Genomic DNA, 25059 nt, shown 5'->3' with positions numbered 1-25059 from the left:
TCTGGTATCTTATAATTTTTCAAAAGTAGGTGATACGTGTCACAAAAATTCTAGTTGTGTCTCATTTGCTATTTCAAATTGCTTTAACATGTTACACCATGAAATATAGCTAAACACATTTTTGTCCTTGTATAACAGAAAAGCTGTAACAATTTCAAAATACAAGGACTCTGGATTGTATCTTAAGTACCTCTTTCCACTTTAAAAAAGTATTTTTTGTTAACCTCTATTACTACAGATATGTAGAATTGATTTTTTAAATTAATACGTTTGTTTAATTTGTTTCTGCTAATGTTATGATTTTCTTCTTAACTGCAGAGTAATATTGAGTCTTCCTGTGATTGAGGATGCAGGATGGAAACAAAATGGCTTAATTAAACAAGGCTTTTCAAAGATACCCTTTTGGCATTTGCAAGAGAGGGGAGACACTGCCTCAAATTTGAGTTTACATTTAAACTAGAGAAAAAATTGAGCTGGTATTATAATTAGTTCTGAAAGTTTTGCAGTATTATGTTAAACATTTGTATTTTTGCAGCATTGTGGAGTAATATCTGAAACTGCCTTTTTTCTTATACATCTCTGTTTTCTATTCAGGGCGTAAAATTCTTTAGGAACTCTTTATAATGTTAACAGTGTGTGAATTGATTTAAGAGGAAAGGATGCTTTGGTTAATAGTCTGTTCAGTACATCAAATAAAAACATGAAACAGCCCAAAGAAAGCATTTTATATAACACAGTACATTATTGAATAGAACTTGCTTTTTGCAGAAAAGTGATTTAAACTGTAGGTCTTTAGTTGAAAATATGAAGTCCATTTTCATGGGAGTGTGTTTTGGCAGGGTATGAGTATGTGTCTTAGTCTGTTTCATGTTGCTGTAAAGGGATAACAGAGACTGGGTAATTTATAAAGAAAAAAGATTTCTTTAGCTAAAGATTCTGATGACTGGAAAGTTCAAGACTGGGCATCTGTATCTGCCTCAGGCTGCTTCCACTCATGGCAGAAGGCGAAGGGAGCCAGCGTGTGCAGAGATCTCATGTTGAGAGAGGAGGAAAGGGAGGAGGGGGTGCCAGGCTCTTTTTAACAACCAGCTCTTGGAGGAATTAATAGTGAGAACTCACTCATGAGGGAGGGCATTAATCTATTCATGAGGAATCCACCTTCATGACCTAAACACCTCCTATTAGGCCCTACTTTCAGCACTGGGGATCAAATTTCACCATGAGGTTTGGAGGGGACAAACATCCAAATTATAGCAGTGGGTATGGGCAGAGGCTTCTCTATCAATTATGATTTCAATTTTCAGTTTATCCCAAAAGATTATTGCTAGTAAATCAGGAATTGATTCAATCATTCTCTAGGCCAGAGTAGAACACAGTGCTAAAATATGTTTGCACAAAAATATGGAAAGGGTATAGGGTAGGGGTAGGAGGGTGTGATACCTTTCCTCCCCATCATAAGGGTCACGGCCAACATGCCTATTACAAAAGACAGGTCCGCAAGAGAAAAGTATAACAAATATATTTATTCAGAGTTCTGTGTGACACAGGAGACTTCAGAAATGAAGACCCAGGGAAAACTGTCTTTATGATTAGGTTCACTGAAGAATGGACAGCCGAGTAGAATGTGACTGGATAAAAGGGTGTGATCTAATGGTAATAGACTGGGGGAAACCCAGCAAGTTCTGCCTGTTCAGACTCTTCTTGGCCTCACTGCACAGCGTTCCTTCCTCCCAGGTGTGGGGCAGGACCCCTCTAGAATGAGGGTGGAGAAAGGAGAGAGTGACCTTCCTGGCTGGCTTTGGGGAAGAGGAGTTCTAGTGTTATGACCTGCCTTGGGGAAGAGGAATTCTGGTTTCTGTGAATCACATCAGGGGAAGAAGAGGGCAGGAGAAGGTCAGAGGGAACTCGCTTCTGAGGCCCTTCCAGCATCCTTCAGTTCAAAGTACTCGGCACTCCAAAGCACCATGCTGTGGGGCATCATTTTCTGATCCCCAACCTTAGCCATATGTGTTTTTTTTCATATTTTTTTAATTAAAAATTAATTACTTGGATTTACTTATATGTGGTAAGTGTGTTTTATGGAAAGTGAAAGCAGGCTCTTTGGAGATGATGTAGGTGATTTGGCTTTTATGTTTCTGATTAGCTATTTATTTGAAGCATCAAAGTATATTGATATCTGTAAAAGTTGTCCAAATAAAAGTCAGGTTGTTAAAAAAGGAATGTCTGTTTAGATCGGTGTTGGCTGATTCAATAAAGATTTGTGCCTGTTTCCTTGTTAAGTATTGGGGATTCAAAGTTGGAAAGATTCTTGCCTTCAAGGAGCCAGAAGTCTAGAAGGAGGATAGAAAAATAGTAAGACAGTTGCTTTAATGTGAGTATATACAAGTGCATATTAGAACAGAAAGGGGTCTGTCAGTTGTCTTGGGGCGGGCTATTGGGAAAGGTACTTGGAAAACTACAGGTTAATGGTGATTTTATTTTGTAAACTTTAACAAAAAATAAGCAACAGAATTCATTTGTTCGTTGGTCACTATATGCAAGGCACTCTGCTGATTAGGAAGTTTACATATATATAACAAGTATGCATTTAAAAATATGCACGTACATATGTGTGTACATACGTATATACATGCACATATACAGACAGAAAGCCAGGGACAGGGGGAGAGAGGGAGGTGGAGGATAGACCCTCATGGAGTTTAGTCTGGTGGGAAGAGGCAGTTTGCATGCAGTAATCGGCATTATCACAGGGACGTAATTTAGATTGGTCAAGGGAGGTAGAAAGGGCAGAGACTACCACAGGTAGTGACTATTAAGTCTGAGGCTAAAGGACAAGAAGGAGAGGACCAATATAAATAGGAGGGCGGAAGAAATTTCTATGCAGAAGGAACTAGGTGTTCAAATGTTCTTACAAGGTGAGGAACTTCCAGCATGTTTGAAGCAACTGAAAGAAGGCCTGTGTGGCTGGAATACAGTGAGGCTGGAGAAGTCAGCAGAAGCCAGATCTCAAAGGGCTTTGTAGGAGAAATAGCACAGCGGACCCTTGAACAGCTGGGGTTGGGGGAAGGGGTACCACCTGCCTATGCTGTCTAAAATCCAAGTATATCTTTGGACTCTCCCAAAACTTAACCACTAATAGTGTACTGTTGACCGGAAGGCTTACCAATACATAAACAGTCGATTAACACATTTTGTACTTATATATTTTACATACTGTATTCTTATAATAAAGTAAACTAGAGAAAAGAAAATGTCATTAAGAAAATCATAAGGAAGAGAAATAATTTACTAGTCAGTAAGTGGAAGTAGCTCATCATAAATGTCTTCATCCTCATCATTTTTACCACACCGAGTAGGCTGAGGAGGAGGAGGAGAAGGAGGAGTTGATCTTGCTGTCTCAGGGTGGCAGAGGTGGAAGGAGAGGAGAGACAGATACTTTTGATCTTTTAAAAAAAATTTTTTTTTGTTTTAAAGAGGTAGGGTCTTGCTCTGTCACCCAGGCTGGAATGCAGTGGTGTGATCATAGCTCACAACAGCCTCCAACACTTGGGCTGAAGCCATCCTCCTGCTGTAGCCTCCTGAGTAGTTGGGACTACAGGAGCACACCACCATACCTGGCTAATTTTTGTTGTTGTTGTTGGTAGAGACAGAATCTTGTTATTAATATCTTTCCCAGGCTGATCTTGAACTCCTGGCTGCAAGTGATCCTCCTGCCTCAGCCTCCCAAAGTGTTGGGATAACAGGCATGAGCGACTGCACCTGGCCCTCGGTCTAAATTTTATTGAAAAAAAAATTGCAGTTAAATGGACCTACACAGTTCAAACCCATGTTGTTTAAAGGTCAGTTATGTTATCTTCTTCTTACCTCTTATAAGGTTAATGGCTCAGACCCCTAAAACAAAAGACAGATTAACAAAGGAATACAATTTTTTTAATACAAGTTTTATGTGACATGGAGCTTTCAGAAATAAAGGCCCATAGAAATAGAGAAACCTGTGTATTTTGCTTGTTTGTTTGATGAAGAGTGGACAGTCATGGAGAAATATGATTGGAGAACAAAATATGATCTAATGTTAATAAACTGCAGGGGGCGGGGGGGATTTAGCAGGGCCTGTTTATTCAGATTCTTCTCTTCAGTGGTAGGAACATTCCTTTCATGCAGGTACAGGGAGGGTATCTCACTCATGAGGATCTATGTGACCTACTTTAGGGGGAGGTCAGATAATTCTTTATGGACTGTTTTCGGGGAAATGGGCAGAAGGTCAGAGTGGCCTTCTTGACCCTGCTGCTTTCTCAGATGCCAAGGTGCCATGTTTAGGGTAGTGTGTCCTGAATCTCATCAGCCTTATAGGAAAGTATAAAGAGTTTGGATTTCATTTTGATTGCAACGGAATGCCAAAACAGGATTTTAAGTAGTGCATGGGGTGGAGTAACATCTGATTTATAATTTAAAAAGATCAATGGTTACTAGGTATGTGGAAAATAGATCGTAGAGGAGAGAGACCTGTTGGGAGGTGTTAAAGAGAATGGGACTAGGATGAAGGCAGTAGTGATGGTGAGAGGTAAAAGTGGATCCAAGAGATATTTCACAGGCAGAATTGATGAGATTTGGAGGTATAGATATTAGAGAGAGTGGTCAACTTTGTCAGCCTTACCACAATGGGAAGATTGAACTGTGTCCATTGATTGGATTTGGCAACTCGTAAGTCATCAGTGGCTGAGAAGACCAGCTTCTGTGGAGTGAAGGGGTGTAGGGAAGAAAAAGTTCTTTCTTTTCCTCACCCATTGCAAGGTTCACAGCTGAGGCACCTATAACAGATGACAGATTAGCAAGAGAAATTCATTCATGTTTATTCAATGTAAGTTTTACGACATGGAAGCCTTCAGAAATGAAGAGCTGAAGAAACTGTGTATTTTTATGAACAGGCATGGAGAAGTATGATTGGACAAAAAGGGTGTGATCTAATGGTGTTAAACAGGGAACTTACAAGGCCTCTTTGTTCAGATTCTTCTTGGTGTCTCTTTGTCTTCAGAGACAGGGTCGTTCTTCTCCTCCAGGTATAGGGAGGGGCCCCTGAAGTGCGAGTCTTATGACTTCCTTCAGGGGAGGGTAGGCTAGGTTTCATGACGTGCTTCGGGGGAGAAGGGACAGAGGGAAGGGGCAAGAGACCTTCCTGCTTCTGCTGTTTTCTCAAATGCTAAAGCACCATATTTTGGAGTAGTATTCCTGAACCCCGTCAGGGGACGTAAGCCATATTGTACATATATTACTGTTAATCCTCATAACAACATGTAATGTTTTGTTTCTATTTTAATGAGTTGGAGAGATTTTAAGTAGTTTTCCAAAATTAAGTGGTGAAGCAGGTATTTGAACATTATCGTCTTGAGTTCAGAGCCTGTGCTCTTTCTACTGTATTAGTCTGCCTCTTTATAAAACAAACGGAATGCTTGTAGAGCAGTCTGTCTTACTCCTCTGAGTGCTTAATATACTCCACACTGCACAGTAAGTGCTAGAAAGGAGCTACATGGTCACAGGAGATTTTTGTTTTTTAACAGTTTCATTGAGGTATAATTTACAAACCATAAAATTCACCCATTATAAGTGTACAATTCAGTGATTTTTAGTAAATTTAAAGAGTTGTGCAACCATGACGACAATCCAGTTGTAGAACATTTCCATCACCTCAAAGGATCCCTTTCTGCTCAGTTGCTGTCAATTCCAGCTCCCAACCCCATCAACAGACAACCAGCTTTGTCTCTGTAGATTTGCTTTTTCTGGACATTTCATATAAATGGAATCATACATTACATGTAGTCTTTTGTTTTTGTCTTCTTTCCCTTAGCATAATATTTTTGAGGTTCATCCATATTATAGCATGTACCAGAACTTCATTCTTTTTATTGCTAAATGGTTTATATTCATATATACTACATTTTGTTTATCTGTATCACAGTTGATGGACATTTGGATTGTTTTCAAGTTTGGGGCTATGAAGAATAGTAGTATGATATAAACATTCCTGTGCAAGTCTTTGTGTGGACATATGTTTTCATTTCTCTTGGGTAGATTCCTAGGAGTAGAATTGCTGGGTCATATGGTAAATTTATGTTTAACTTTTAAAGAAATGGTCAAACTATTTTCCAGAGTGGCTTTGCCAGTTCACATTCCCACCAGCAGTGTATTAATGTTAGGGTTCTGGTCTCTCTTCATTCCCTCTAACACTTGTTATTGTTGTCTGTCTTCTTTAACCTAGCTATTGTGGTGGGTGTGATGTATCTCATGTGATTTTGATTTAGACTTCTCTAATAACAAATGATGTTGAGTATCTTTTCATGTGTTTATTAGCCATTTACATATCTTCTTTGGTGAAACGATTATTGAAATGTTTTGCCCATTTTTTAAATTGGGTTGTCTTATTGAGTTGAAAGAATTCTTATGTATTTTGGATACAAGTTCTTTATTAGATATATGATTTGTAATATTTTCTCCCAGCTTGTGGATTTTCATTTTCTCAAGAGTATATTTTGAAGTGCAAAACTTTTTAATTTTGATCAAGTCCATTGTATCATTTTCTTTTTTTATGAATTATGCTTTTGCCACCATATTCAAGAAAAGTTTGCATAACCTGAGGCCTTAAAGATCTGTTTTCTTCAGAAGTTTCAAATGAAATTTTGTAATAGGTTGGGTTTCACTTAATTAGGGAGGTCATAAAATTCTTCTCTGAGCAAGTGGTACTTTAGCTGAGATCTAAAAGCTGAGTAGGAGCTAAGGGGAGGGAAGAGATTCCAGCTAGAGCAAAGAGCATGTGCTGTGTGACTGTGTCCAGTTTGAAGATCTAGAAGCAGGTCAGGAAGGCTGGAGTGGAGTTTGTGCATCTATCCGGTGGGGCCTGGTGGGACCACAGCAGTATGGTCAGGAAGGGGATTTTGTAGGCAGGGAGACAAGACCAGATTTGCTTTTCAGAAAAAATAATTCTGGCTGCTGTGTGGAAAAATGGATTGGAAGAGGGCTAGTATTGGATTGGCCAGTTAGGAGGCTGTTGACTAGTTAGTGAGAGTTGATGGCAGGTTGGACTTAGGGGAATTGGACAAATAGAAAATATTAGGGACCTCTGAGAGCCTACCTGCCATGAATTGTGCATGGTTAAGCTTGCCAGCCAGGAGATTATAATAAGGGTGATTATGCTAGTTTCTGTGGCTTCCATTCCATTCTCCCCTACACATACCTCTTTTTGGTTCTGCTCCTTGAGCTTTCTTTACTGGGAGATAGTCCTGATAGTCTCCACACAGCAGTTTAGTCTAAACATCTTCAGTGTTTCCTCCTCTTTTATAAGACTTTGGAAAAAAAATTGAAAGCAAATTACTTATTCTTCCATACATCCATTTCATGTTTTTTTTCAAATGTAAGTACTTACTGTATGCCAAGCACTCTGCTATATACGTATGTGGAAAAGAAAAATAATTTTCTCTCCACCCCTCATTATTTTTAGTTGGGACAGACCCTTGTACTAAAGGACAGATTAACAAGAGAAAACAATCAGACGTTTAATCACAGGCAGACCTCCTGTATACATAGGAAATACTGAGGGAAATCTCAAAGGGTAGTTTCAACTTCAGGCTTAAATACCATTGTTTACTGAAACAAAGAAGGGTATGGGAGTGAGGTTGGTTATAGGCAGGTGGTGTGGGGAGAGGTACAGAGAAGGCTTATTCAGATTTTATAGGGTATTGGGGAGTGAGTGTGGAATTGGAGAAGAACATTAAAGGCAGAAAAATAATTTTCCCTCTGCTTTTCTATTAATAAGTCCTCAGCTGAGGCCCCTACAACAACAGACAGATTAACAAACAGAAGTTTGTTAATACATAACCCCCATGTGTACATTGGTGATACTCAGGGAAAGCTGAGTAACTCTGAGTTACTCAGAGGTGGCTTAGCATCTTCACCTGAAACAGAGAAAGCAGGAGTATTGGAGGGAAAGTTAGGGGGAGGTGACCAGGAAAAGTCAGTAAACAAGAGCCATTCAGAACCTTTCCCATTGGTGAGAGTCTATTGATTGAGTCATCCTTCTCTTCCTGGTGCAGAGACAGAGATACCCTTGCAAATTGAGATTTTCTTTACTGTTAAATTGCTCTTACAAAAGGGTAATTTGTACTTTGTTTTTAGAGCTTCTCCTGTGGCCGCTGTTTCTCCAGATAATTCTTATGTCAGAGAAGCATGTTTAGGGTGGCAATATTCAGGTCTCCTACAGTCATATTTTGGGGTGGCATGTCCTGAGCCCCATCAAATAGAAGGTTGGGTCCCTTTGTTGCAGAAGGGAAAATCTTTGGGTAAAACTGGCTCATAGTCCAGACTCACAGTAGTCTAGGATTGACCCACCTGTTCTGTTAATTCAGGGAGCCGTCAGGGAAAATGTAACTGGGTCTGGTCAGTAGAGAGAACAATGCCAGTGACACCAACTGTGAGCTCTAATCCACTCGTCCAGCAAAAGATAATTGTATTCAAGGACTGCAGTGTCTCCTTTAAACTCTGAGCTTTTATTTTAGTTCTGAAACACAAAGTGTGGAAGCGTATTTTCTATGATTTTCCCAGAGTGTCCTTCAATTGACTTAGTGAATTAATAGAAGCAAATTACTGTTTCTCAAAGGAATTACAATAAATCTGGTTCATTTTATCTTTTAAAATAAAACAGAAGGCACTGGAATTTCTAAACTAATGGCGAGAAGTGTCTTGCTCAGAAGACTAAAACGTATTATTTTTACTAAGTGCTTTCCATTCTGTATTGGCAATTGATACATGGGAACGTATGTCCTTTCTATCAATTTTCTGAAGTATACAGAGAGTCAGAGGTTTCTCTTGACTTAGATTATAAAGAGGCAAATGAATGCTGTTTAAGAAAAATAGAACATGAAACTGAAATCCCTTTGCTGCATCATTGTAAATTTCTTGATGTCCCAATTGGTAAACGTAAGACCTTTTTGACCATCAAAGAGATTCTAGTTAAGTTGGAAAATATTTCATCTCTTGTGTGCATACTCATGTAGGGGGTGGAAAATATCTTTTTCTCACCCATTGTAGATTCATGGCTGAGACCCCTGTAACAAAAGACAGATGAACAGGAGAAAAGCAGTCTGACGGCTGGAGTCCAGGGCCGGGAGCCCAGGTCTGAGGTCCGGGGTCTGGGCCACTGAAGGCAGTGAGCACTGCAGGCGCCTCTCTCTGGTGATGGGGCTGGATAGGGGTCCTAGAGGACATGTGAGGTGGGGCAAGGATGTCCAGCTCTGCGTGGGAAGCCGGAGTGGCACTCCAGGCCACGAGAGCAAAGGCTGAGCCAGGCCTGCAGACTGGGCCGTGTCTGCAGCCAAAGCCCACATGCGCACTAGATGCACCCGTCTGGGTGACTTTGAAGACAAATTTGCATGTATTGGAGACCACACCAGAAGCACTTCTGAATTAAGATCTCAAATTCTTTGGCTTAGACTAAATGTTTTCTTGTGTGGATTATCTTCTGAATCCTGTGCCCTTTTACTCTTGTCTTGTAATTAATCATTGATTTATCCATTTCACAATCACTCTTGAGTTCCTAGAACAGTGGAAGACCACAGCGTACTCCAAGAAAATAACTTATTTCTGTCTATTGGATTGGTGGGCAAATCTTCTTTCTAAAGAATTTCAATATATTATCAGGAAAATTCATGAAAAGGACATTATCATATCACAGTTTTCACAACACTGTGCGTCTTACTTTAGGAATGTTAGCTCAGTTTATAAGTTATACTTTTCTCACAACAAAATAGGCTTCTTGTATATGAATGGCTATCATTGTAATTGGGTACCTGTAAGGGAATCCCTATATAACATCTTGCATGTGTTGAACCTTTCACTGGATGGATACAGGTTGGTGCTATTCCAAGTAAACTCTCAGTGTTCTGCCAGCCTCTCTGCCTACTGTCAGTTGCTATCAACCCCAAGGGAAGGTTTGTGGCATCATTTTGTGGATATGATTTTGGGAGAACGATTCAGAGGCTGTATTTTATTGATAATTCGGGTGTGATTTATTATTTTTGGAATGCTATTTCTAAAGCGTTATAGGTTTCTTGGCCAACTTTTCCATAGTCCTTGGGTACCGGTACTTTTGTACTGAAATGAATCTTGTTAAGTGCAGGTGTTTTTGGATATGTACCGCACTTATTGTGTGACATCATTGTCTATTGCTTGTCCCTGAAAGCCCGTTGTAGTCACTTCCTGCTCCCACTTTTAGCCCCGGTGATTATACGGGTTTGTTTTCAGCTCATATAATGGCATGCTGGTGTTTCCTGTCAGCTGTGCCGCTGTTTCCCAAGCTGTTGTGTGCTGTTTACCTTCCTCATCGCTGCACCTCAAACATCTGGCCTGCTGTGCCTGCCTGCTGCAACTTTGAAATCCAGGAGCCAATTGAAGGCCTGTTCCTATGCATTGCGAGGCTGGTGCTTCCCTGCTCCTGCCGTTTGCCATTTCCTGGGCGGCCCCTGCTTTGTGATTGTTTCTAGTACATTTGTCACACTTGCTGAGCACCAGCTCTCTGTCAGGCACTAAAGCTGCCAAGTTGAAAGATGCACTGTCTGCCCTCAAGGAACTTACCATCTAGTGGAGTTATGGAAGGTCAGGCATGTGTCAGCAATGCAGGGGTGCCAGTCACATGGAGCATGGAGGGAAGAGAGCCTGGATCTCCTTGGTGTAGTCAGAGAAGGGAGCAGTCGAGCTCAGACATGGAAGATGAGCGAAGTTTGCTGAGTGCAGGGCCCCCGAACAAAGGGAGAACCCAGTTACCAAGTCTGGGCGTGGTTTCTTTGGAGAAGCACAGGGTGTCTGCTGTGTGCCGTTTGCATGCAGCTGGGAAAGCAGCTCCATGGAGATACTTCCTGAAGAGTGGCTCGGTTTCTCAGCCTTCACTGTCCTTAATATAGTTGAGGAGCCAGGAGAAAGCAGGAAGGGCAGAGGGGGAAATAATCTCTGAACACTGTTTTGAATCAGGAACAGTGCATCTTCAACCTTTCATGCTTGTCTGTCTCCCGTCCCTCTGGCTGCCAGGTGCGAACTCCTTCTTGGCGGCCAAAAGCCCTGCTGTGGCCCCCACCGGGCCTCCCTGTCCCCCTCCACCCCCTGCTCCTGTCTTCACAGCCCCTCTCCCTGCCGTTTCCCACGCCATCTGCACGGCAGTTAGTCCCACAGGGGTGCTGGGAAGAAGCAGGCCCGACAAACCGATTCACGTTGTGTTGAATGTTACAGTTTCCTTAGAGCTCCCCAATTACAATATTCTACTTGCTGAAAAGGGATGTGTTAAAACACTTAAATCTCTAATTGGTGAAATCTCAGGAAGTATTACAAAGAGAGGTGAGAAACTTCAGACTACTGAACAGGCTGCCCCCACTCTGACACTCCCCTCCTCACGTGGCGTCTTCCTCTGCTTGTGGGCTCAGGATGTTCTCACAGGCCGTCTTCCAGCGTCCCTGCCGGCTGTGCCACCAGCCTGCCTGGGAAGGACAGGATCCGGCTCTCGTCCCCATCTCATTAGCTGGCAGGAGGGAGGGGACCAACGCACCACTCATGATACTAATTTATTCATAAGTCACTTATCCATAAGCCTTCAACAGCTTGTAATTGAAAGTGATAAATCCCCATTTCTAAAATATTTTCTGGAAATAATGAGGTTTCCAACAGATATGATCAGCTTTCAAACATGCTGAGATTTGACTGTCACTGAACCTTTTAGAGGCAGAATATTTCCAGCCTGTGGCATGAGGACATTTATAACGAGAGGCCCTTGAACCCAAAAGCATGTTGAGCTTTGTGTCCTATGTGATAAATAGTTTGCATTGCAAGTATATGTAGTATTCTGTTTGAAATGTATGTAAATGTTGTGGGAAATCAAATTCAAAGCTATTTAAAGTGCTACTGAATTCATAATAGATTTTTGTTGTCAGATATTTTCACAGTAAATTGCCAGAAAAAGTACACCCAGTCTTAAACTTGAAAAGGTTTGAAACCCATTGTCCTGTATTGTAATTTTGGAACTATTTAATTTGAAATCAAGGCAGTATGAGTGAAACCATCTCTATAGGTGGTTGTTTTTAATGCAAGTATTCTTCAGTGATATTAAAATCTAAAGAAATCTAATATCTGGTTTATTCTAATTAATCTTGAGAATCATTACACTAAGGTGACATCTTAAACACGATTGTGACTTTCTGGAGTCCCACTGGTGGACTGTGGGGAACTGCAGGTGTCAGTATAAGGCACTGTCCCCTTGGGGCAGGAGAGTTGTTGAAGTGGAGGTGGGGCTGAGTCAAGAGGTGCCCCACGGTGTGAGGCATTGGGCCATCTAGAGGCAGGAGCCCCTGCCCAAAAAGATTAGAAGTGATTCCTCCCTGTAGCTTCATTCCTTGAGCTTTAAAAGCTTTTGGATTCTGTAGTGTCCTATTAAAATGCAAATGTCCCTAGGAGATACTAGACCTAAAAATACTGAATCTTGGCTCTGAAGAGTTGAAAGGATCCTGTCTTGTTAAAACTTTTCGCAGGGCTTGGTCTTGGTGGACAGCTGGCTGAGTAAGGCATGCTGGAAAAAAAGGTAATGCAACCCAGTGAGGACAGGAAAATGACCTCCAACAGGGGAGGACCAAGGCTGCCACACGGTCCAGAAGGAGCGAGGAGGGCTGGCGGGGAGGGCCACCACCAGGACACCAGGTCCACTGCACTTACTGCCCACAGCTAGCTTCCCTATGTCTGGGCTTTGATGTTTCAGGTGCCCTTTAAGAATAAGAAAATCAGCTTTGTTTCTCAGATAGAAATGCTCAAATCATAGACCCTCAAATCTTTGTGAGTGGTACTATTTGCAGTTGCATTTTGTATTTAAATCTGACTCAGGAGAAAGAACTGAAGCTTATTTCCCCATTCTGATAGTGACAGGTTGTGGTCAAAATTAGTTCACAGTTGTTGAATGGTTGCTTCTTCTTGAATGAATACAATATAAAAACATAAATCTGTAATAATTCATCAAAATTTCAGTTTCACATCTCAAATATTAACATTTTTCTGTCATGATTAAAACAAACAACAAAACCCAAACTGGAGGCTTGAATATCATGACCAATCACTATTCAACAGGTTTTTTTGGTTTTGTTTTTTAAATTAACATTTCCTCATGTTTAGATGTGCTGATATAATAATGTTATTGCCTTTTTTCCTTTTTTCCCCCTCTATCTCCAAGTCTCTTTATACCGACATACAAATTTAGTTTTCAGATCTTTCTCAAGATTCTTTTATGAAATAGTAGCCAACCTAAACCACTATTACTATAGAAATGAGACTTGCCTTACTGAGAAAATTCCATCAATACCACTTATATACTGAATCAAAGTGTCAGGAACAAGGGGATGCGTTTGGTTTTTGTGTCCTTAGGTTTTTGGTTGGCAAAAACGTTCTTGCATCCTTCCAAAGGTTATAAATTGGAAGACTTGTGTTTTATTTATTTTTGTTTGCTTGTTAAGTTTAGAGGTTAAGAATAGAAAATATTGACCTGAAGCCTGGGTGTGATCTATCTTAACACATAAATGGAGTATGTTGAATGGCCATGAATCCATAGCAGGTAGAGTTCTTCTAAAACTTTTTAATGTGAATTATTTACATTGAACAATAAGCATAACAGGTTATCAAGGTTGAGAAGTTTCTGGTTCATTCAAACTTTTTATCCATTGATATTTATCATTTAGTCTGTCAAAGATGACCAATTTTCAAAGCAGTAGAATGTATTATAAAATTTTGAATAATTCTTAAAATCTTTGAATGCTTCAGGTTACCATTATGCTTACTTATATTGATGAAGCTCAAAAGTGTTGATTAATAGAAATTTCTGGTGGTAAAAACTCTGAATAACCCTAAATATTACATCTTTTGGCATCTGTTGGCATTTATCCTCTTTCTCATATCCCACTTTGGGTGTGTGTGGTTTTTCTTGTCATTAAAAAATTTGTATTTGCCAGAGTTGTGTCTGTTAGTTTTAAGTACAAATATAATTTTATATCATTTACATGAATGTCTACATGGAGATGGTTTGAAAACCTCTCTATGTTGTCCCTGAAAATGGAGCGGGTGAGAACCCACCCTTGGGTATGTCTAGCGTTCAGGAGAAAGAGCAGATCACAGAGTGGGATAGAGCTGCTAAGGAGGGAATTACTGTCATCAGTAGTGATGACACAGGCAATGCTTGTTTATGATTATGCATTTTGGTTGCTGCTGGAGCTTTTTCTTTTTGGATAATTTCATAGATATTTTAAAGAGAGTTAAGGAGATGACATTTCTGATATTTCCATGAATTGTACTAGCTTCCTCATCTTATTTTTTCCATTGCATAAATATTTGTACAAAGTAAAAATTTAAATGATGTGATGAAGTGCTTGTACAGATGCAGTTTACCTAGAGCAGTGGTTCTCAAAGTCTGGCCCTTGGACCAGTAGCATCATCATTACCTGGGAATTGGTTAGAAAATGCAAATTCGTGGCTCTACTAGATTTCTAGAATCAGAGACTCTGGGCACGGGGTCCAGCAATCTCTGTTCACCAGCCCTCTAGGTGATTTGGATACTGCTAAATGTTGAGAACAACCACTGGCTTAGTGTCTCTGTAACCCCTTGGAATGGACTGTTTAGTAACTAATTTTCACTCATAGACACAGACAGTTGGTTTATACTTCTTTTTCTAAAGTCTTTCATGCAGCATTTAAGAAAAAAAAAACGCTCTTTTTTGATTTTGTAAGGATTCCTGTAGTGATCTAAACCTCTCCTGTTTTTTTTTTTTTCCCAAATAATTGTTAGTAAGTAGGCCAATACCGTAGTTAAAATTCAGGAAAGTGTCAGATGTGACTTAAAAATCCTAGGAAATTGGACTCTTGTCTAAATATCTGTAACACAAAACTTTTAGAAAGAAGTTTTTTTAGCCCTACCAAAAAAAAAGAAAGAAAGGAAAGAAAAACAATACTCTAGATATTTCATATGGCATTTTTATATATTGTTTCTGTAAAAATTATCTTTTGTCAGCATAACACAGAATGGCAATGGCATTTTCAAATAAAGTTGAACCACTCCTTTAAACTGTGACTCATCTTACCTGTGTAGTTATTTGTTGATCCCCTACAGGGAGCAGCAGTCCTCATGCTACCTGGACTCATTGTAGGCTAACGTGCCCTATTGTTAGTAACCCCCTAACTTAAGTCTGTGAATCTCAAACAGTTTAAAAACTTACATAGCCTCAACCACAGATTGCATTTCTCAGTGACCCATTTATCTTAAGCTTTTTGGTCCTAATCATTCTTTAAATAATAAAATGACCAGGAACATGAATGCAAAAATACCTTTAGATTTTTGTTGATAATCTAATTTTCTTGAAATATCGTTGTCTAACTCAAAAGGTCCTAAATTCCTTAATGCTAACCTGATGTTCATTTAATTATACTAAAACATAGACAGGATTTGGGATTACCCATTCCTGCTCCAATCAAAAGTGAATAAAAATAGAATCTTAGCATTTAAGAACTGGAAGTGACCTTCTGATCCATGTCTTCCAACCTCCCTCCTCCTACTAATGGGAAATCTTGAGGGAGTGAGTGGTGAGTGGTTTGCTCAGACCTGCACCATGAACTGGCCCTGCAGTCAGACTGAGGTCTTCTAAATTGCCTTGCCCCTCCCATAAAAGATAAGGTACAGTTGTACATTCTGTCTTACTATTTCTGGCAACCTTCTCATATACATCGTGTTTCTGCAGTGTTTATTTTGCTAATACTCTAGATAGTGGTCATTTCCTTTGGGTAATTGATAGAAATTGTAAAAGTGTTCCAGAAGCTTAGTACTAGAATGGTGTTTCCTGTGACATGGGTTTAGGAAACAGCACTTCCAGTGGCTGTTCCTAATTACTTATCTTTGTGAACAACTCGGTAGTTGCCATGAGTTCCTTGTTGTGTGAAAGTTATTTATATTGACTGCAAAAAACCTGCCGTTATTCTAAACTACTATATTTTAGGTAAGAATCATCTTTTCTTAGTTGCATGTAAAAGAAATAAGTACCATTTATTTAATACTTGATAAATGTATGTAAGGGGCGGTGTGTGTTTTGGAGTGAGGGTAAAGAACAGTTCTGTAAAAAGTCATTTAACTTTCTTTTTATAAATGTGTTAACTTTTAAAAATGCATACACAGAAATTTTTTCCCAAATACGAATTCTGAGGAATAATGGCTCTGTAATACTTTAGAATAGTCACAGAAATAATGTATGGTATAAAAATAATTATGTCTGTCTTAGAAACTAATTACTGATGAAGGCTGTACATAAAACTTTTTAAACTGTAGAAACACAGGGTACAGAAATTGATATTTTAAAAATACATGAGTAAAAACAGCCCCAATTTTAGGAAAATACTTTTAAAGGTCTCTTTTTGGTCCAGTCTGAGACAACTTGTATTCATTTGTTAAGGTGTGGGCAGGAGACTGGGAAGAATTTAAAAATGGTTGAGTGTGTCTTATTTTGAAAACTAAGGTAGAAAGAAAACATAACTGTTAAAAGGTAAAACTACAGAAAAAGTGGGTTTTAAAACTAGAAGGATATCTTGTCTATTTTGTCATTGCCTAGCAAGTTCTAAGTTTCTGAATGAAATTTTTCTAAAATTAAATATATTTTATTAAGCCCAAATGTAAAGAAAAGTAAATTAGAAAAAAAAAAGGAGACTGTCTTAAGGAACTAAAAGTACACTTAGAAACATAGCAATTACTCAAAATATTTAAGAGGAAGCTGAAACTTGTTTATAACAGGCATACATATTCTAGGGGAAGAGAGGGGAAGGAAGACAGATTCTCTGTACAGATTGAGTATCCCTTATCCAGGATGCTTGGAACCCAGGAGTATTTTGGATTTTGGGTTTTTTTTGGGGGGGGGGGTTTGGAATATTTGCATTACGTACTTACTGTTGAGCATAGCTAATCCAAAACTCTAAAATCTGAAATGGTCCAGTGAGCACTTTCTTTGAGCATCATATCAGTGCTTAGAAAGTTTTGGATTGCAAATTAGGGATATTCCTGTATTACAATTCGTAGGTCCCATCAAATGCTGGGAAGGATGCAGAGAAACTAGATCACTCATGCATTGATGATGGGGCTATGAACTGGAATAGCCACTCTGGAAAATAGTTTGGCTGTTCCTTTCAAAACTGAAAAATGAACTCCCCATACAACCCAGCAACTGCATTCTTGCACATTTATCCCACAGAAAGGACTTGTTTTCATGTAGGAACTCATACACAAATGTTTGTAGCAGTTCTATCCATAATAGCCAAAACTTGGAAACAACCCAGATGCCCTTCAGTGGGTGAATGGTTAAAGAAACTGTGGTACATCCATACCATGAAATTCTGTTCAGTAATAAAAAGGAACAAATTATTAGTATATGCACAGTTTGGATGAACCCCAAGGAAATTATGCTGAGTGAACAAAAACACAATCTCAAAAGGATGTATACTGCATGATTCCATTTATGTAACATTTTTGAAATAACATAATTATAGAGTGGGAGTCCAGATGAGTGGCTGGGGAGGGTGGGTATGGTTATGAAAGAGTGACACGAGGGAGTCTTGTGAAGGTACAATTGAGTTTCTTGATTGTGGTGGTTACACATGGCTGCACACGTGATAAGATTGCGCAGAACTGTACATACACACATACACAAGTGCACGTGAAACTGGTGAAATCTGAATAAGCTCTGTGGATTTCTTGGTTTTGATATTATAGCATAATTATGTAAGATGTTAGCATTGGGGGGACGCTGGGGATGTACATTTCTTGACAATATCCTGTGAACCTATAATTATTTCAAAGAAAAAGCTTAAAAAAATTGAATATTGCAATTTCATATAGTTCATCCTAATAAGATGGAAAAAAAAAGCCTTGATGGTTATATACCAAGATGCTGGTGTGGTCATCTATTTTATGGTGATTTCAAAGGGATTTTCACCCTATTACATGTGCTTTTTTTAATAGCTAAAAATTTTCCACAATGTACATACATTGTTCATGCATCAAAAAACCTGTTAGGTAAATGCAAATAATTAGAAGCATAAAAAAATTAGTACTCAATTTTTAAATTCTGTCACACTGACAGAATTTAGTGTGGTCTTTTAGTGGTTATGTAATTTGACAGACTGTTGGCAATTGTTTTCATCTAATAGTTTGGAAAGGTATTTGTTTTATTTGTATTTAGAAAATTGTTTAGAAATTTACAGAGAATTCACAGTTCTGTCTTGATCATATCATGTGATCATGTAGTACCACAAAATTCATATTCCCTAAATTGATATAAAAACATCTAAATTGTAAATATATAAATGATAGATTTTTAAGTTTATTCTTAGCTTTGATTATCTTGAATGAAAAATGCTCTAAATCTTTGCATAATTTAGAGATATTTATTATATAATTGAGAACTATTATTGTTTCTCTTTTAACATTTTGGATTGAGGCTGTTTCTGTTAACTCTTTTAACAGAGAGGTGTGTCCTGGCTCTGCTCACAGGATTCATTTCCTCCCTTCCCCGCAGCTCATTAGCTCCTCACTCTCTTGTTAGTTACCAGCTCTGTTAAAAGGCTTAGTTGTAGAATAGGTTGAATTTGTTCCTGAAATGAGCTTGATGGATTTTTTTTTTAAAGTTTCATATATCTTGTGCCATCCTTATGCCCCATTAAAACATATAATTGAGAATTGATTATACCATCTTTGCTGGTAATGGAATTTTTTGTTGTTTTGAGTAATTATCCATTTGAAATTGATAGTGGTAGCAGAAGTGGAAGTTGCAGTCAGATAAAACTTGAGCAATGATCTGGAGTTGAAATAAAAAGTGACACAGACCTGGGTTGATAATGGAATTAAATAATTACTACTGACTCCTGGTAGAAAAACTACTGCATCTTTTTCTGATGTTTTTCCTTTTCAATCTTAAGGCCATTTGTTGAAGTCCTTAGTATCTCTGTATTTGCCTGGCTTTCCCCAGTATAATAAATGGCATCTTAAATGTGAACAAGGACTCATTTTTCCTTGTAGAAAATGTTCTATAATTTAGATGTTTTTAATAATCATTCTAAAATTCAGATGGTGTTAAACCTCCAGATTTAAAATTTTTCCTTAAAATATCCTCCCATCGTTTTACCATTCCCAAATTTGGTTGTTTCTTCACTCACACTCAGTGGATGATTTTGGTAGCCACAGCACAATTAGAACATCCTCATTCAGGCATGTAGCTGGGGGCAAATCTCCCTCAGCTGCTGGGCAGCAAAGTTATTTTTAAATGCCTGCCCTGGCTTTCCCATTATCACCCTGAATGCGTAGCTGGTGCTGTGCAGCTATACCCACTGCCCAGCCCTGAGATACAGGAGGGGGTCTGAAGCCCTCTGAGCCAGCGTTGGACAACTGGAGGTAGTTCAGATAACTACTGAATAACATTTTAAAAACTTCAAGCAGAGATGTTTTTTTTCTTTTGCTTCTTTATTTTTAAAGTCATTTTAAGTTTCCTAACCCAACCTCCCTTCCCCTGTAAACGTTGAGACATGATTGGATTTCATTCCAATATAGAAAAAAATGAAATTAAAAACTATAGTACCAGTAATTCAGAAACATGGGAGAATCAAACTTTTAAAAGCAGAAGTCTTCAGAAAAATGAAATGTTTTCAAGTTATGTATCTGTAGAAAATCTTAATTGAGTTAAAACAAGATATAGTTTAATTAAAACCCCTTTGATGATTTCTATATTGACCTTTGCTTTTGAGCTGCTTATTCTGAAATTATTTTTTAAAAGAATATTAACTGAACTTTGAAGTATTTGAAGCATACTTAATATATTTTAGGGTTGACTTATTCTACTGCACTTGGCAGTCATGAGGCATTTGAACAGATACGTTGACAGCTGAAGTGAAACAAATGAAAAGACATCCTCTTCAGTTCAATTTTTTTTTCTTATGAGTACACTCTAAATTCCTTGCAGATTTATTAAGGGCACCGAAAGGTAACTAATTCTTAAATATCTCAGTGGGACAGAGAGCGGGTGATTTTCATTATTGCAGTGAGTCTGGATGCTTGGTAATATTTCGTATCACTCCCCTTTTGAGAGCCTGTTGTTTAAATAATGCTGGTATTAATATTAGCTGTCAGCTGTTGGCCAGGGCCGTGTGCTTGGGGATTCACATATGCTACCTTATTTAATCCTGCCAACGAACTTATGAAATAGGTGTTTTGACCTCACTTGTGCAGAGGAGGAAGTTGCAACTTAGGTGAAGTTAGTTATGGTTAGCAATGGAGTTCTGGCTTGGGGTTCTCTGGAAACAGAAGCTGATTTTGCCACAGGTAGTCTGGGAGGTGATCCCAGGAGGGAGGAGCAGTGAGAGTGAGACAGCAAAGGAGGAAAAACTAATGAAGACAGGCATTACTGGAGTCGCTGCTCAAGCCGGCTAGCACTTGCCATTGCACCAGGGTCTGTGGGGCGTGTTCAGAACGTTCCTAGAATCACCAATCAAGGGTGGGAGACCAGGGCACTGGTACGCTGAAAGCTGCCTCAACTGCCCAGAACTTCTGGGCTATGTTGGCTATGGATCCCTGGGACTCAAAGAATTCTCTGCTTGGAGAAGCAGAGAGAGGCATCACAGGGCCTTGAGCTGGGCCCTTGTGCTCATATGACGAGCTCACACCGAGCCCCTCCGCAGTGGCCGCTGAGAGCACAGGTAGGCCCGACGGAAGCGACTCGAGGCACCAGAACTGTCTGCTACAGGATAGGACCCAGCAGGGCCTGACTCTGAGACTGAGTCAGACCATTTCCCCATGAACACAGATGTGAGATGTGAGTGGAAGGGAGGGCAATGTGGAAACGTGGAGAAGACACACAGTGATTACGACAGTGTGAGGAGGAGGCACAGGGAAATATTTTACATACAATTACACACAATAGGGAACATTTATTTTCCTGTTTGTGTTGCTTTGGTTAACACTAGTTTGTATGCCTTGCGTATATGTAGATTAGAATATAAGAAGAATGCCCAGAATATTCTAAATATTAGATACTATACCTGATTTAAGATTGAAACTAATCTGTGTTACTGAGTCCTAAAGTCCGTCCTGCATCTGGGATTATGCTGTCCCCGGGAGTTGTGAAGGTGGGGCTGGGAATGTGGGGAGTGGGGAGGGACTAGGCAGATCACCTGGGGCCACTGTGACATCTCCTACATTTGCTTTGTTAAAAATCACGTGGTAACCCCCCAAAGATGTTGACACTCCCCGCCACCTCCCAGATGAACTGGAGGGAACAATGCCTTGGGTGAAATTGTTTGTTAATATAGGTTAGCCCAGGACAGTGAGGTAGCTGAAATTTTCCGCTGATCGCTAGATTTTCTGGAATAATAGCATCCTGTCCTTTTGCCAAACTCGCTAGAGCAGGGTATCTGCCACAGGCAAGGTGTCACAGAATATTTGTTTGAGGGAAAGGACTCAGATTGTCCTTTTGATTCTCAGTCAGCCAGATTCAGGCAGGGGCTGGAATTCATACAGCCTGTTTGGAGTGATCCCATATTGCTGTGTAATAGATCACCACAAACGCAGTAGTTTAAAGTGACACAAAGCTGTCAGTTCACAGTCTGTAGGTCAAAAGTCCAGGCACAGTGTGACTGGGTTCTCTGCCCAGGGTCTCAGGAGGCTGAAGTCAGGGTTCGCCAGAGTCCTAGTTCCTTGCAGTTGCAGGACGGAGGCCCCTTCCCCTTGCTGGCGGTCAGCCAGGGCCTGCTTTCAGGCCTGGACGCCGCCTGCATTCCTCGCCCCGCGGCCCCTCCTCCTCCACAGCCAGCAGGAGAGCCTGGCCCCGTGTCAGCTCCCTCTCTTCCTCACATCTTTCTCCAGGAAAGGTCCGGTCCCCCCATGAGCCTGGCTGGCTCCCCACCGGTGGAGTCAGCCCTACCATAGCGCAACCCCTGGGCCTGGGGTAACAGCCGTCTCAGTTGCAGTCTGAGGGGTGTGCATGGGTGTGCAGGGCGGGCACAGCAAGCAGCGGAGGTCTGGGGCCCCCTTAGGACTCTGCCTGCACCCCCATGAAGTACAAGGGACTTAAGATCCAAAAGCAAGTTTAGAAATAACCCTTGGCCCATGTACCAAGTGAATAATGGTAAACGCCTGGTCCTGATTGCAGTTTTTGTACTCTCCGTGCGTTCCCTGAGGAACGGCTAACCCACTGGGAACTGTTCACCAGCTGGAAAATTTGGGGTTTGTGTTTGAAGGACCAGCTCAGGTGCATTATGTTAGTAGTTCTTGCCTGGTATTTCTGACTCAGGCCTAACTTGACAGGTCACTGGCCACTGTAATTATCAGTTTCTTTCACATTATTTCATGTATGTTTAATATACATATTGGGTTAATATTTCTATCCCAGATTTTCAGATGGGAAAGGCTAACTGACTGAGCCAGGTCGCATGGTCGATAAACACTACAAAGCCAAGACGAGGCACTTTCTAATGTACCATGATGGCTTCATACTCACTTTTTTTGTTTTTCTTACTTCAAAACTATGGCTCTAAATCTCTTACCTTTTTTTTCCAAATTTTTTTTATTGTGGTAAAACATACATAATTTACCATCGTAACCATTTTTAAGTATACAGTTGAGTGGTATTAAATACATTAACGTTCGTAATATTGTGTAACCATCGCCACCACCCATCTCCATGACTTCTTTCATCTTGTAAAACTGAAACTCTGCACTCATTAAACACAACTCCCCAGGCCCATCTTCCGCAGCCCCTGGCAACCACTCCCTACTCTGTGTCTGTGTCTAGGGCCCTCCGGTGCATGGAATCATACAGTGTCTGTCTTTTTGTGACAGGCTTATTTCACTTAGCATAATGTTCTCAAGGTTCATCCATGTTGTAGCAGGTGTCAGAACTCATTCCTTTTTAGGGCTGAATAATATTCCCTTGTTCCACATGCTTAACATTTGTTGAGTGCCTTACTATGTGCCAGGCACTGAGCTGGGTGACAGGATAGTAAAATGAATAACATATGGTCACAGTCCTGCTGGAACTCCAAGTCTTTAGCTATTGTGCTGTGATTTATAAGTCAGCTACAAAAGTTTACACACACGGACATGAGGACACCAGGATGGAGCGCTTGAGTACCTGAGAAGTTGGTCTTGAAGGGTGAACAGCTGTTTGTCATTGGCAAGCAGGCGATGTGGGTGGGAAGGTCGTTCCTGCAGAGGTGTGGAATGAAGGCCTCGACCGCCCGGGGACTGGCAGGACGCACAGCACATTGAGGGGTGAGGAGGCCATTGTACGTGCAGCTGGGGCAGCAGCCCAAGTTTGTCAAAGCCACGTGACACCATACAAGTGGAGTGTGGATGTGTGCAGCTGTTTGTACCCATTTCCTATCTCAGTCCCTTTTCAGACCTTAACCCAGGTTATTCTGTTTCCTTAGCTGAACTGGACGCAGAGCACACCCAGAAGGTCCTGGAAATGGAGCACTCCCAGCAAATGAAGCTGAAGGAGCGGCAGAAGTTTTTTGAGGAAGCCTTCCAGCAGGACATGGAGCAGTATCTCTCCACAGGGTACCTGCAGATCGCGGAGAGGCGAGGTGAGTTGGGGACGGGGCTGCTGGCAGCAGGGACTTGCTGTGTGTGGGGAGGGTGCTGGGCTGCTCTCCCCACAGAGAGGGTGTGGGGGGAAGTCTCTGGAGCCCCATCCCCCTGGTAGACCCCAGTGGTCCCAGGGTACATCCCAGGCCCTGTCTTGCCCTAGCTTTGCGCTTCCTACGCATCCCATCTAGGCTTTAGTTGGAGATAGATTTCTAATACCTTTAAAGATTACAAATGCAAATTAGGTTTATAGAAAACTTGGAAATTTTTTTTAAAAGTAAAGCAGACATAAGAAAAATGACCCATACATAATTCTACAGCACAGAATAATCCCCATTACTGTCTTAGTGTGTTTTTGCCAGTTTTTGTGCATGAGTCTAATTGGTATCCAACTGCACATATGTGTGGGTTTGTATCTAACTTTTCTTACTATTGTACAGGGCTCTTCCCCGTTATTAAAAAGTCTTTGAAAGGGTTTTAAAGGCTGCATCTTCATTGTCATGACGTATCCTGATATAGTTAACCAGCTTTCCTGCTTTAACATTTAGAATCTCTACCTCTCTAAACGGTGCTGTGAGGAACATCCAGACGTAATGAACAGACTCATTAGGGGAGAAGTCAAGACTCTGGACCCCTTGCTGTGGCCTTTGCTTGGGAAGAACTGGGGGCCTCAGGAGGGGCAGTGCGGGTGGGCAGGGCCCGCCTGGGTGCTCAGGGCAGCGTGGCAGCCTCACCCATTGCCCAGGCAGTGTGGAGCTGCACCCAAGGGTTCTCCTGGGTGTCTCATCACCTCCTGGACACCCCCTCACTCCCCAAGCCTCTCGGTACGCAGCCTTCCTCCTTCCTCTGGGCCTGGCCTTTGCTCTCTCCACCCGGCCCCCTACCCCCAGCCTAGCCTGTTCCTTCCTGTCTTCCAAGCCTATGTCCCTCTCAGGAGAGGTTGAAGAAATCAGAGCATGAGGAAGGAAAATAATGTAAAGAAAACAGATTAATAGCAGTGTATCTGAGTGCCTGGAGTGTACTGGTGGATGCAGATCATCAATGTGTCAGTAATGCTGCTTTCACTTCCGGAGGCTAGTACCGATTTGAAGTTTAACATCTTTATCTCCAGGGTCAGCTTTCTCCCTGCTTGTACCCCACCAATCCTGAGTCAGTCCTTGTCTGTGTGTTCCTCAGAGTGTGCGCAGGGACTTCAGTGCTGGGTGCTAGCTGCAGAGAGTGGCCTTCCTCGGCTCCTCTGGGAGGAAGGGGGAGGTTTGCTCCAGGGATTTCTGTCCTGTCATGAGAAGGACACTGTACCTCGGGCTACAATAACAACACACCACAGACTGCATGACTTTAACAACAGAAATTTATCTTCTGTCTGTGCTGGAGGCCTGAGATCCAAGATCGGG

The 25059-nt window shown here is 40.8% G+C and overlaps 1 protein-coding gene across 2 annotated transcripts in view; it reads left to right on the top strand.

The window, feature by feature from the left end:
* Window positions 1-25059, top strand: part of DTNBP1 (dystrobrevin binding protein 1) — a 129026-nt gene that overhangs the window by 94607 nt on the left and 9360 nt on the right. For both annotated transcript variants that reach the window (XM_045551829.1, XM_045551830.1), the window contains exon 8: window positions 23509-23664. In XM_045551829.1, the coding sequence (XP_045407785.1) occupies window positions 23509-23664 (156 nt within the window). The remainder of the gene's footprint in view (window positions 1-23508; window positions 23665-25059) is intronic.

Source organism: Lemur catta, chromosome 5, assembly GCF_020740605.2.
Source record: "Lemur catta isolate mLemCat1 chromosome 5, mLemCat1.pri, whole genome shotgun sequence".
NCBI lineage: Eukaryota > Metazoa > Chordata > Mammalia > Primates > Lemuridae > Lemur > Lemur catta.
Note: the sequence above shows the minus strand (reverse complement) of the source record. Positions and strands in the feature narration are given on the sequence as shown.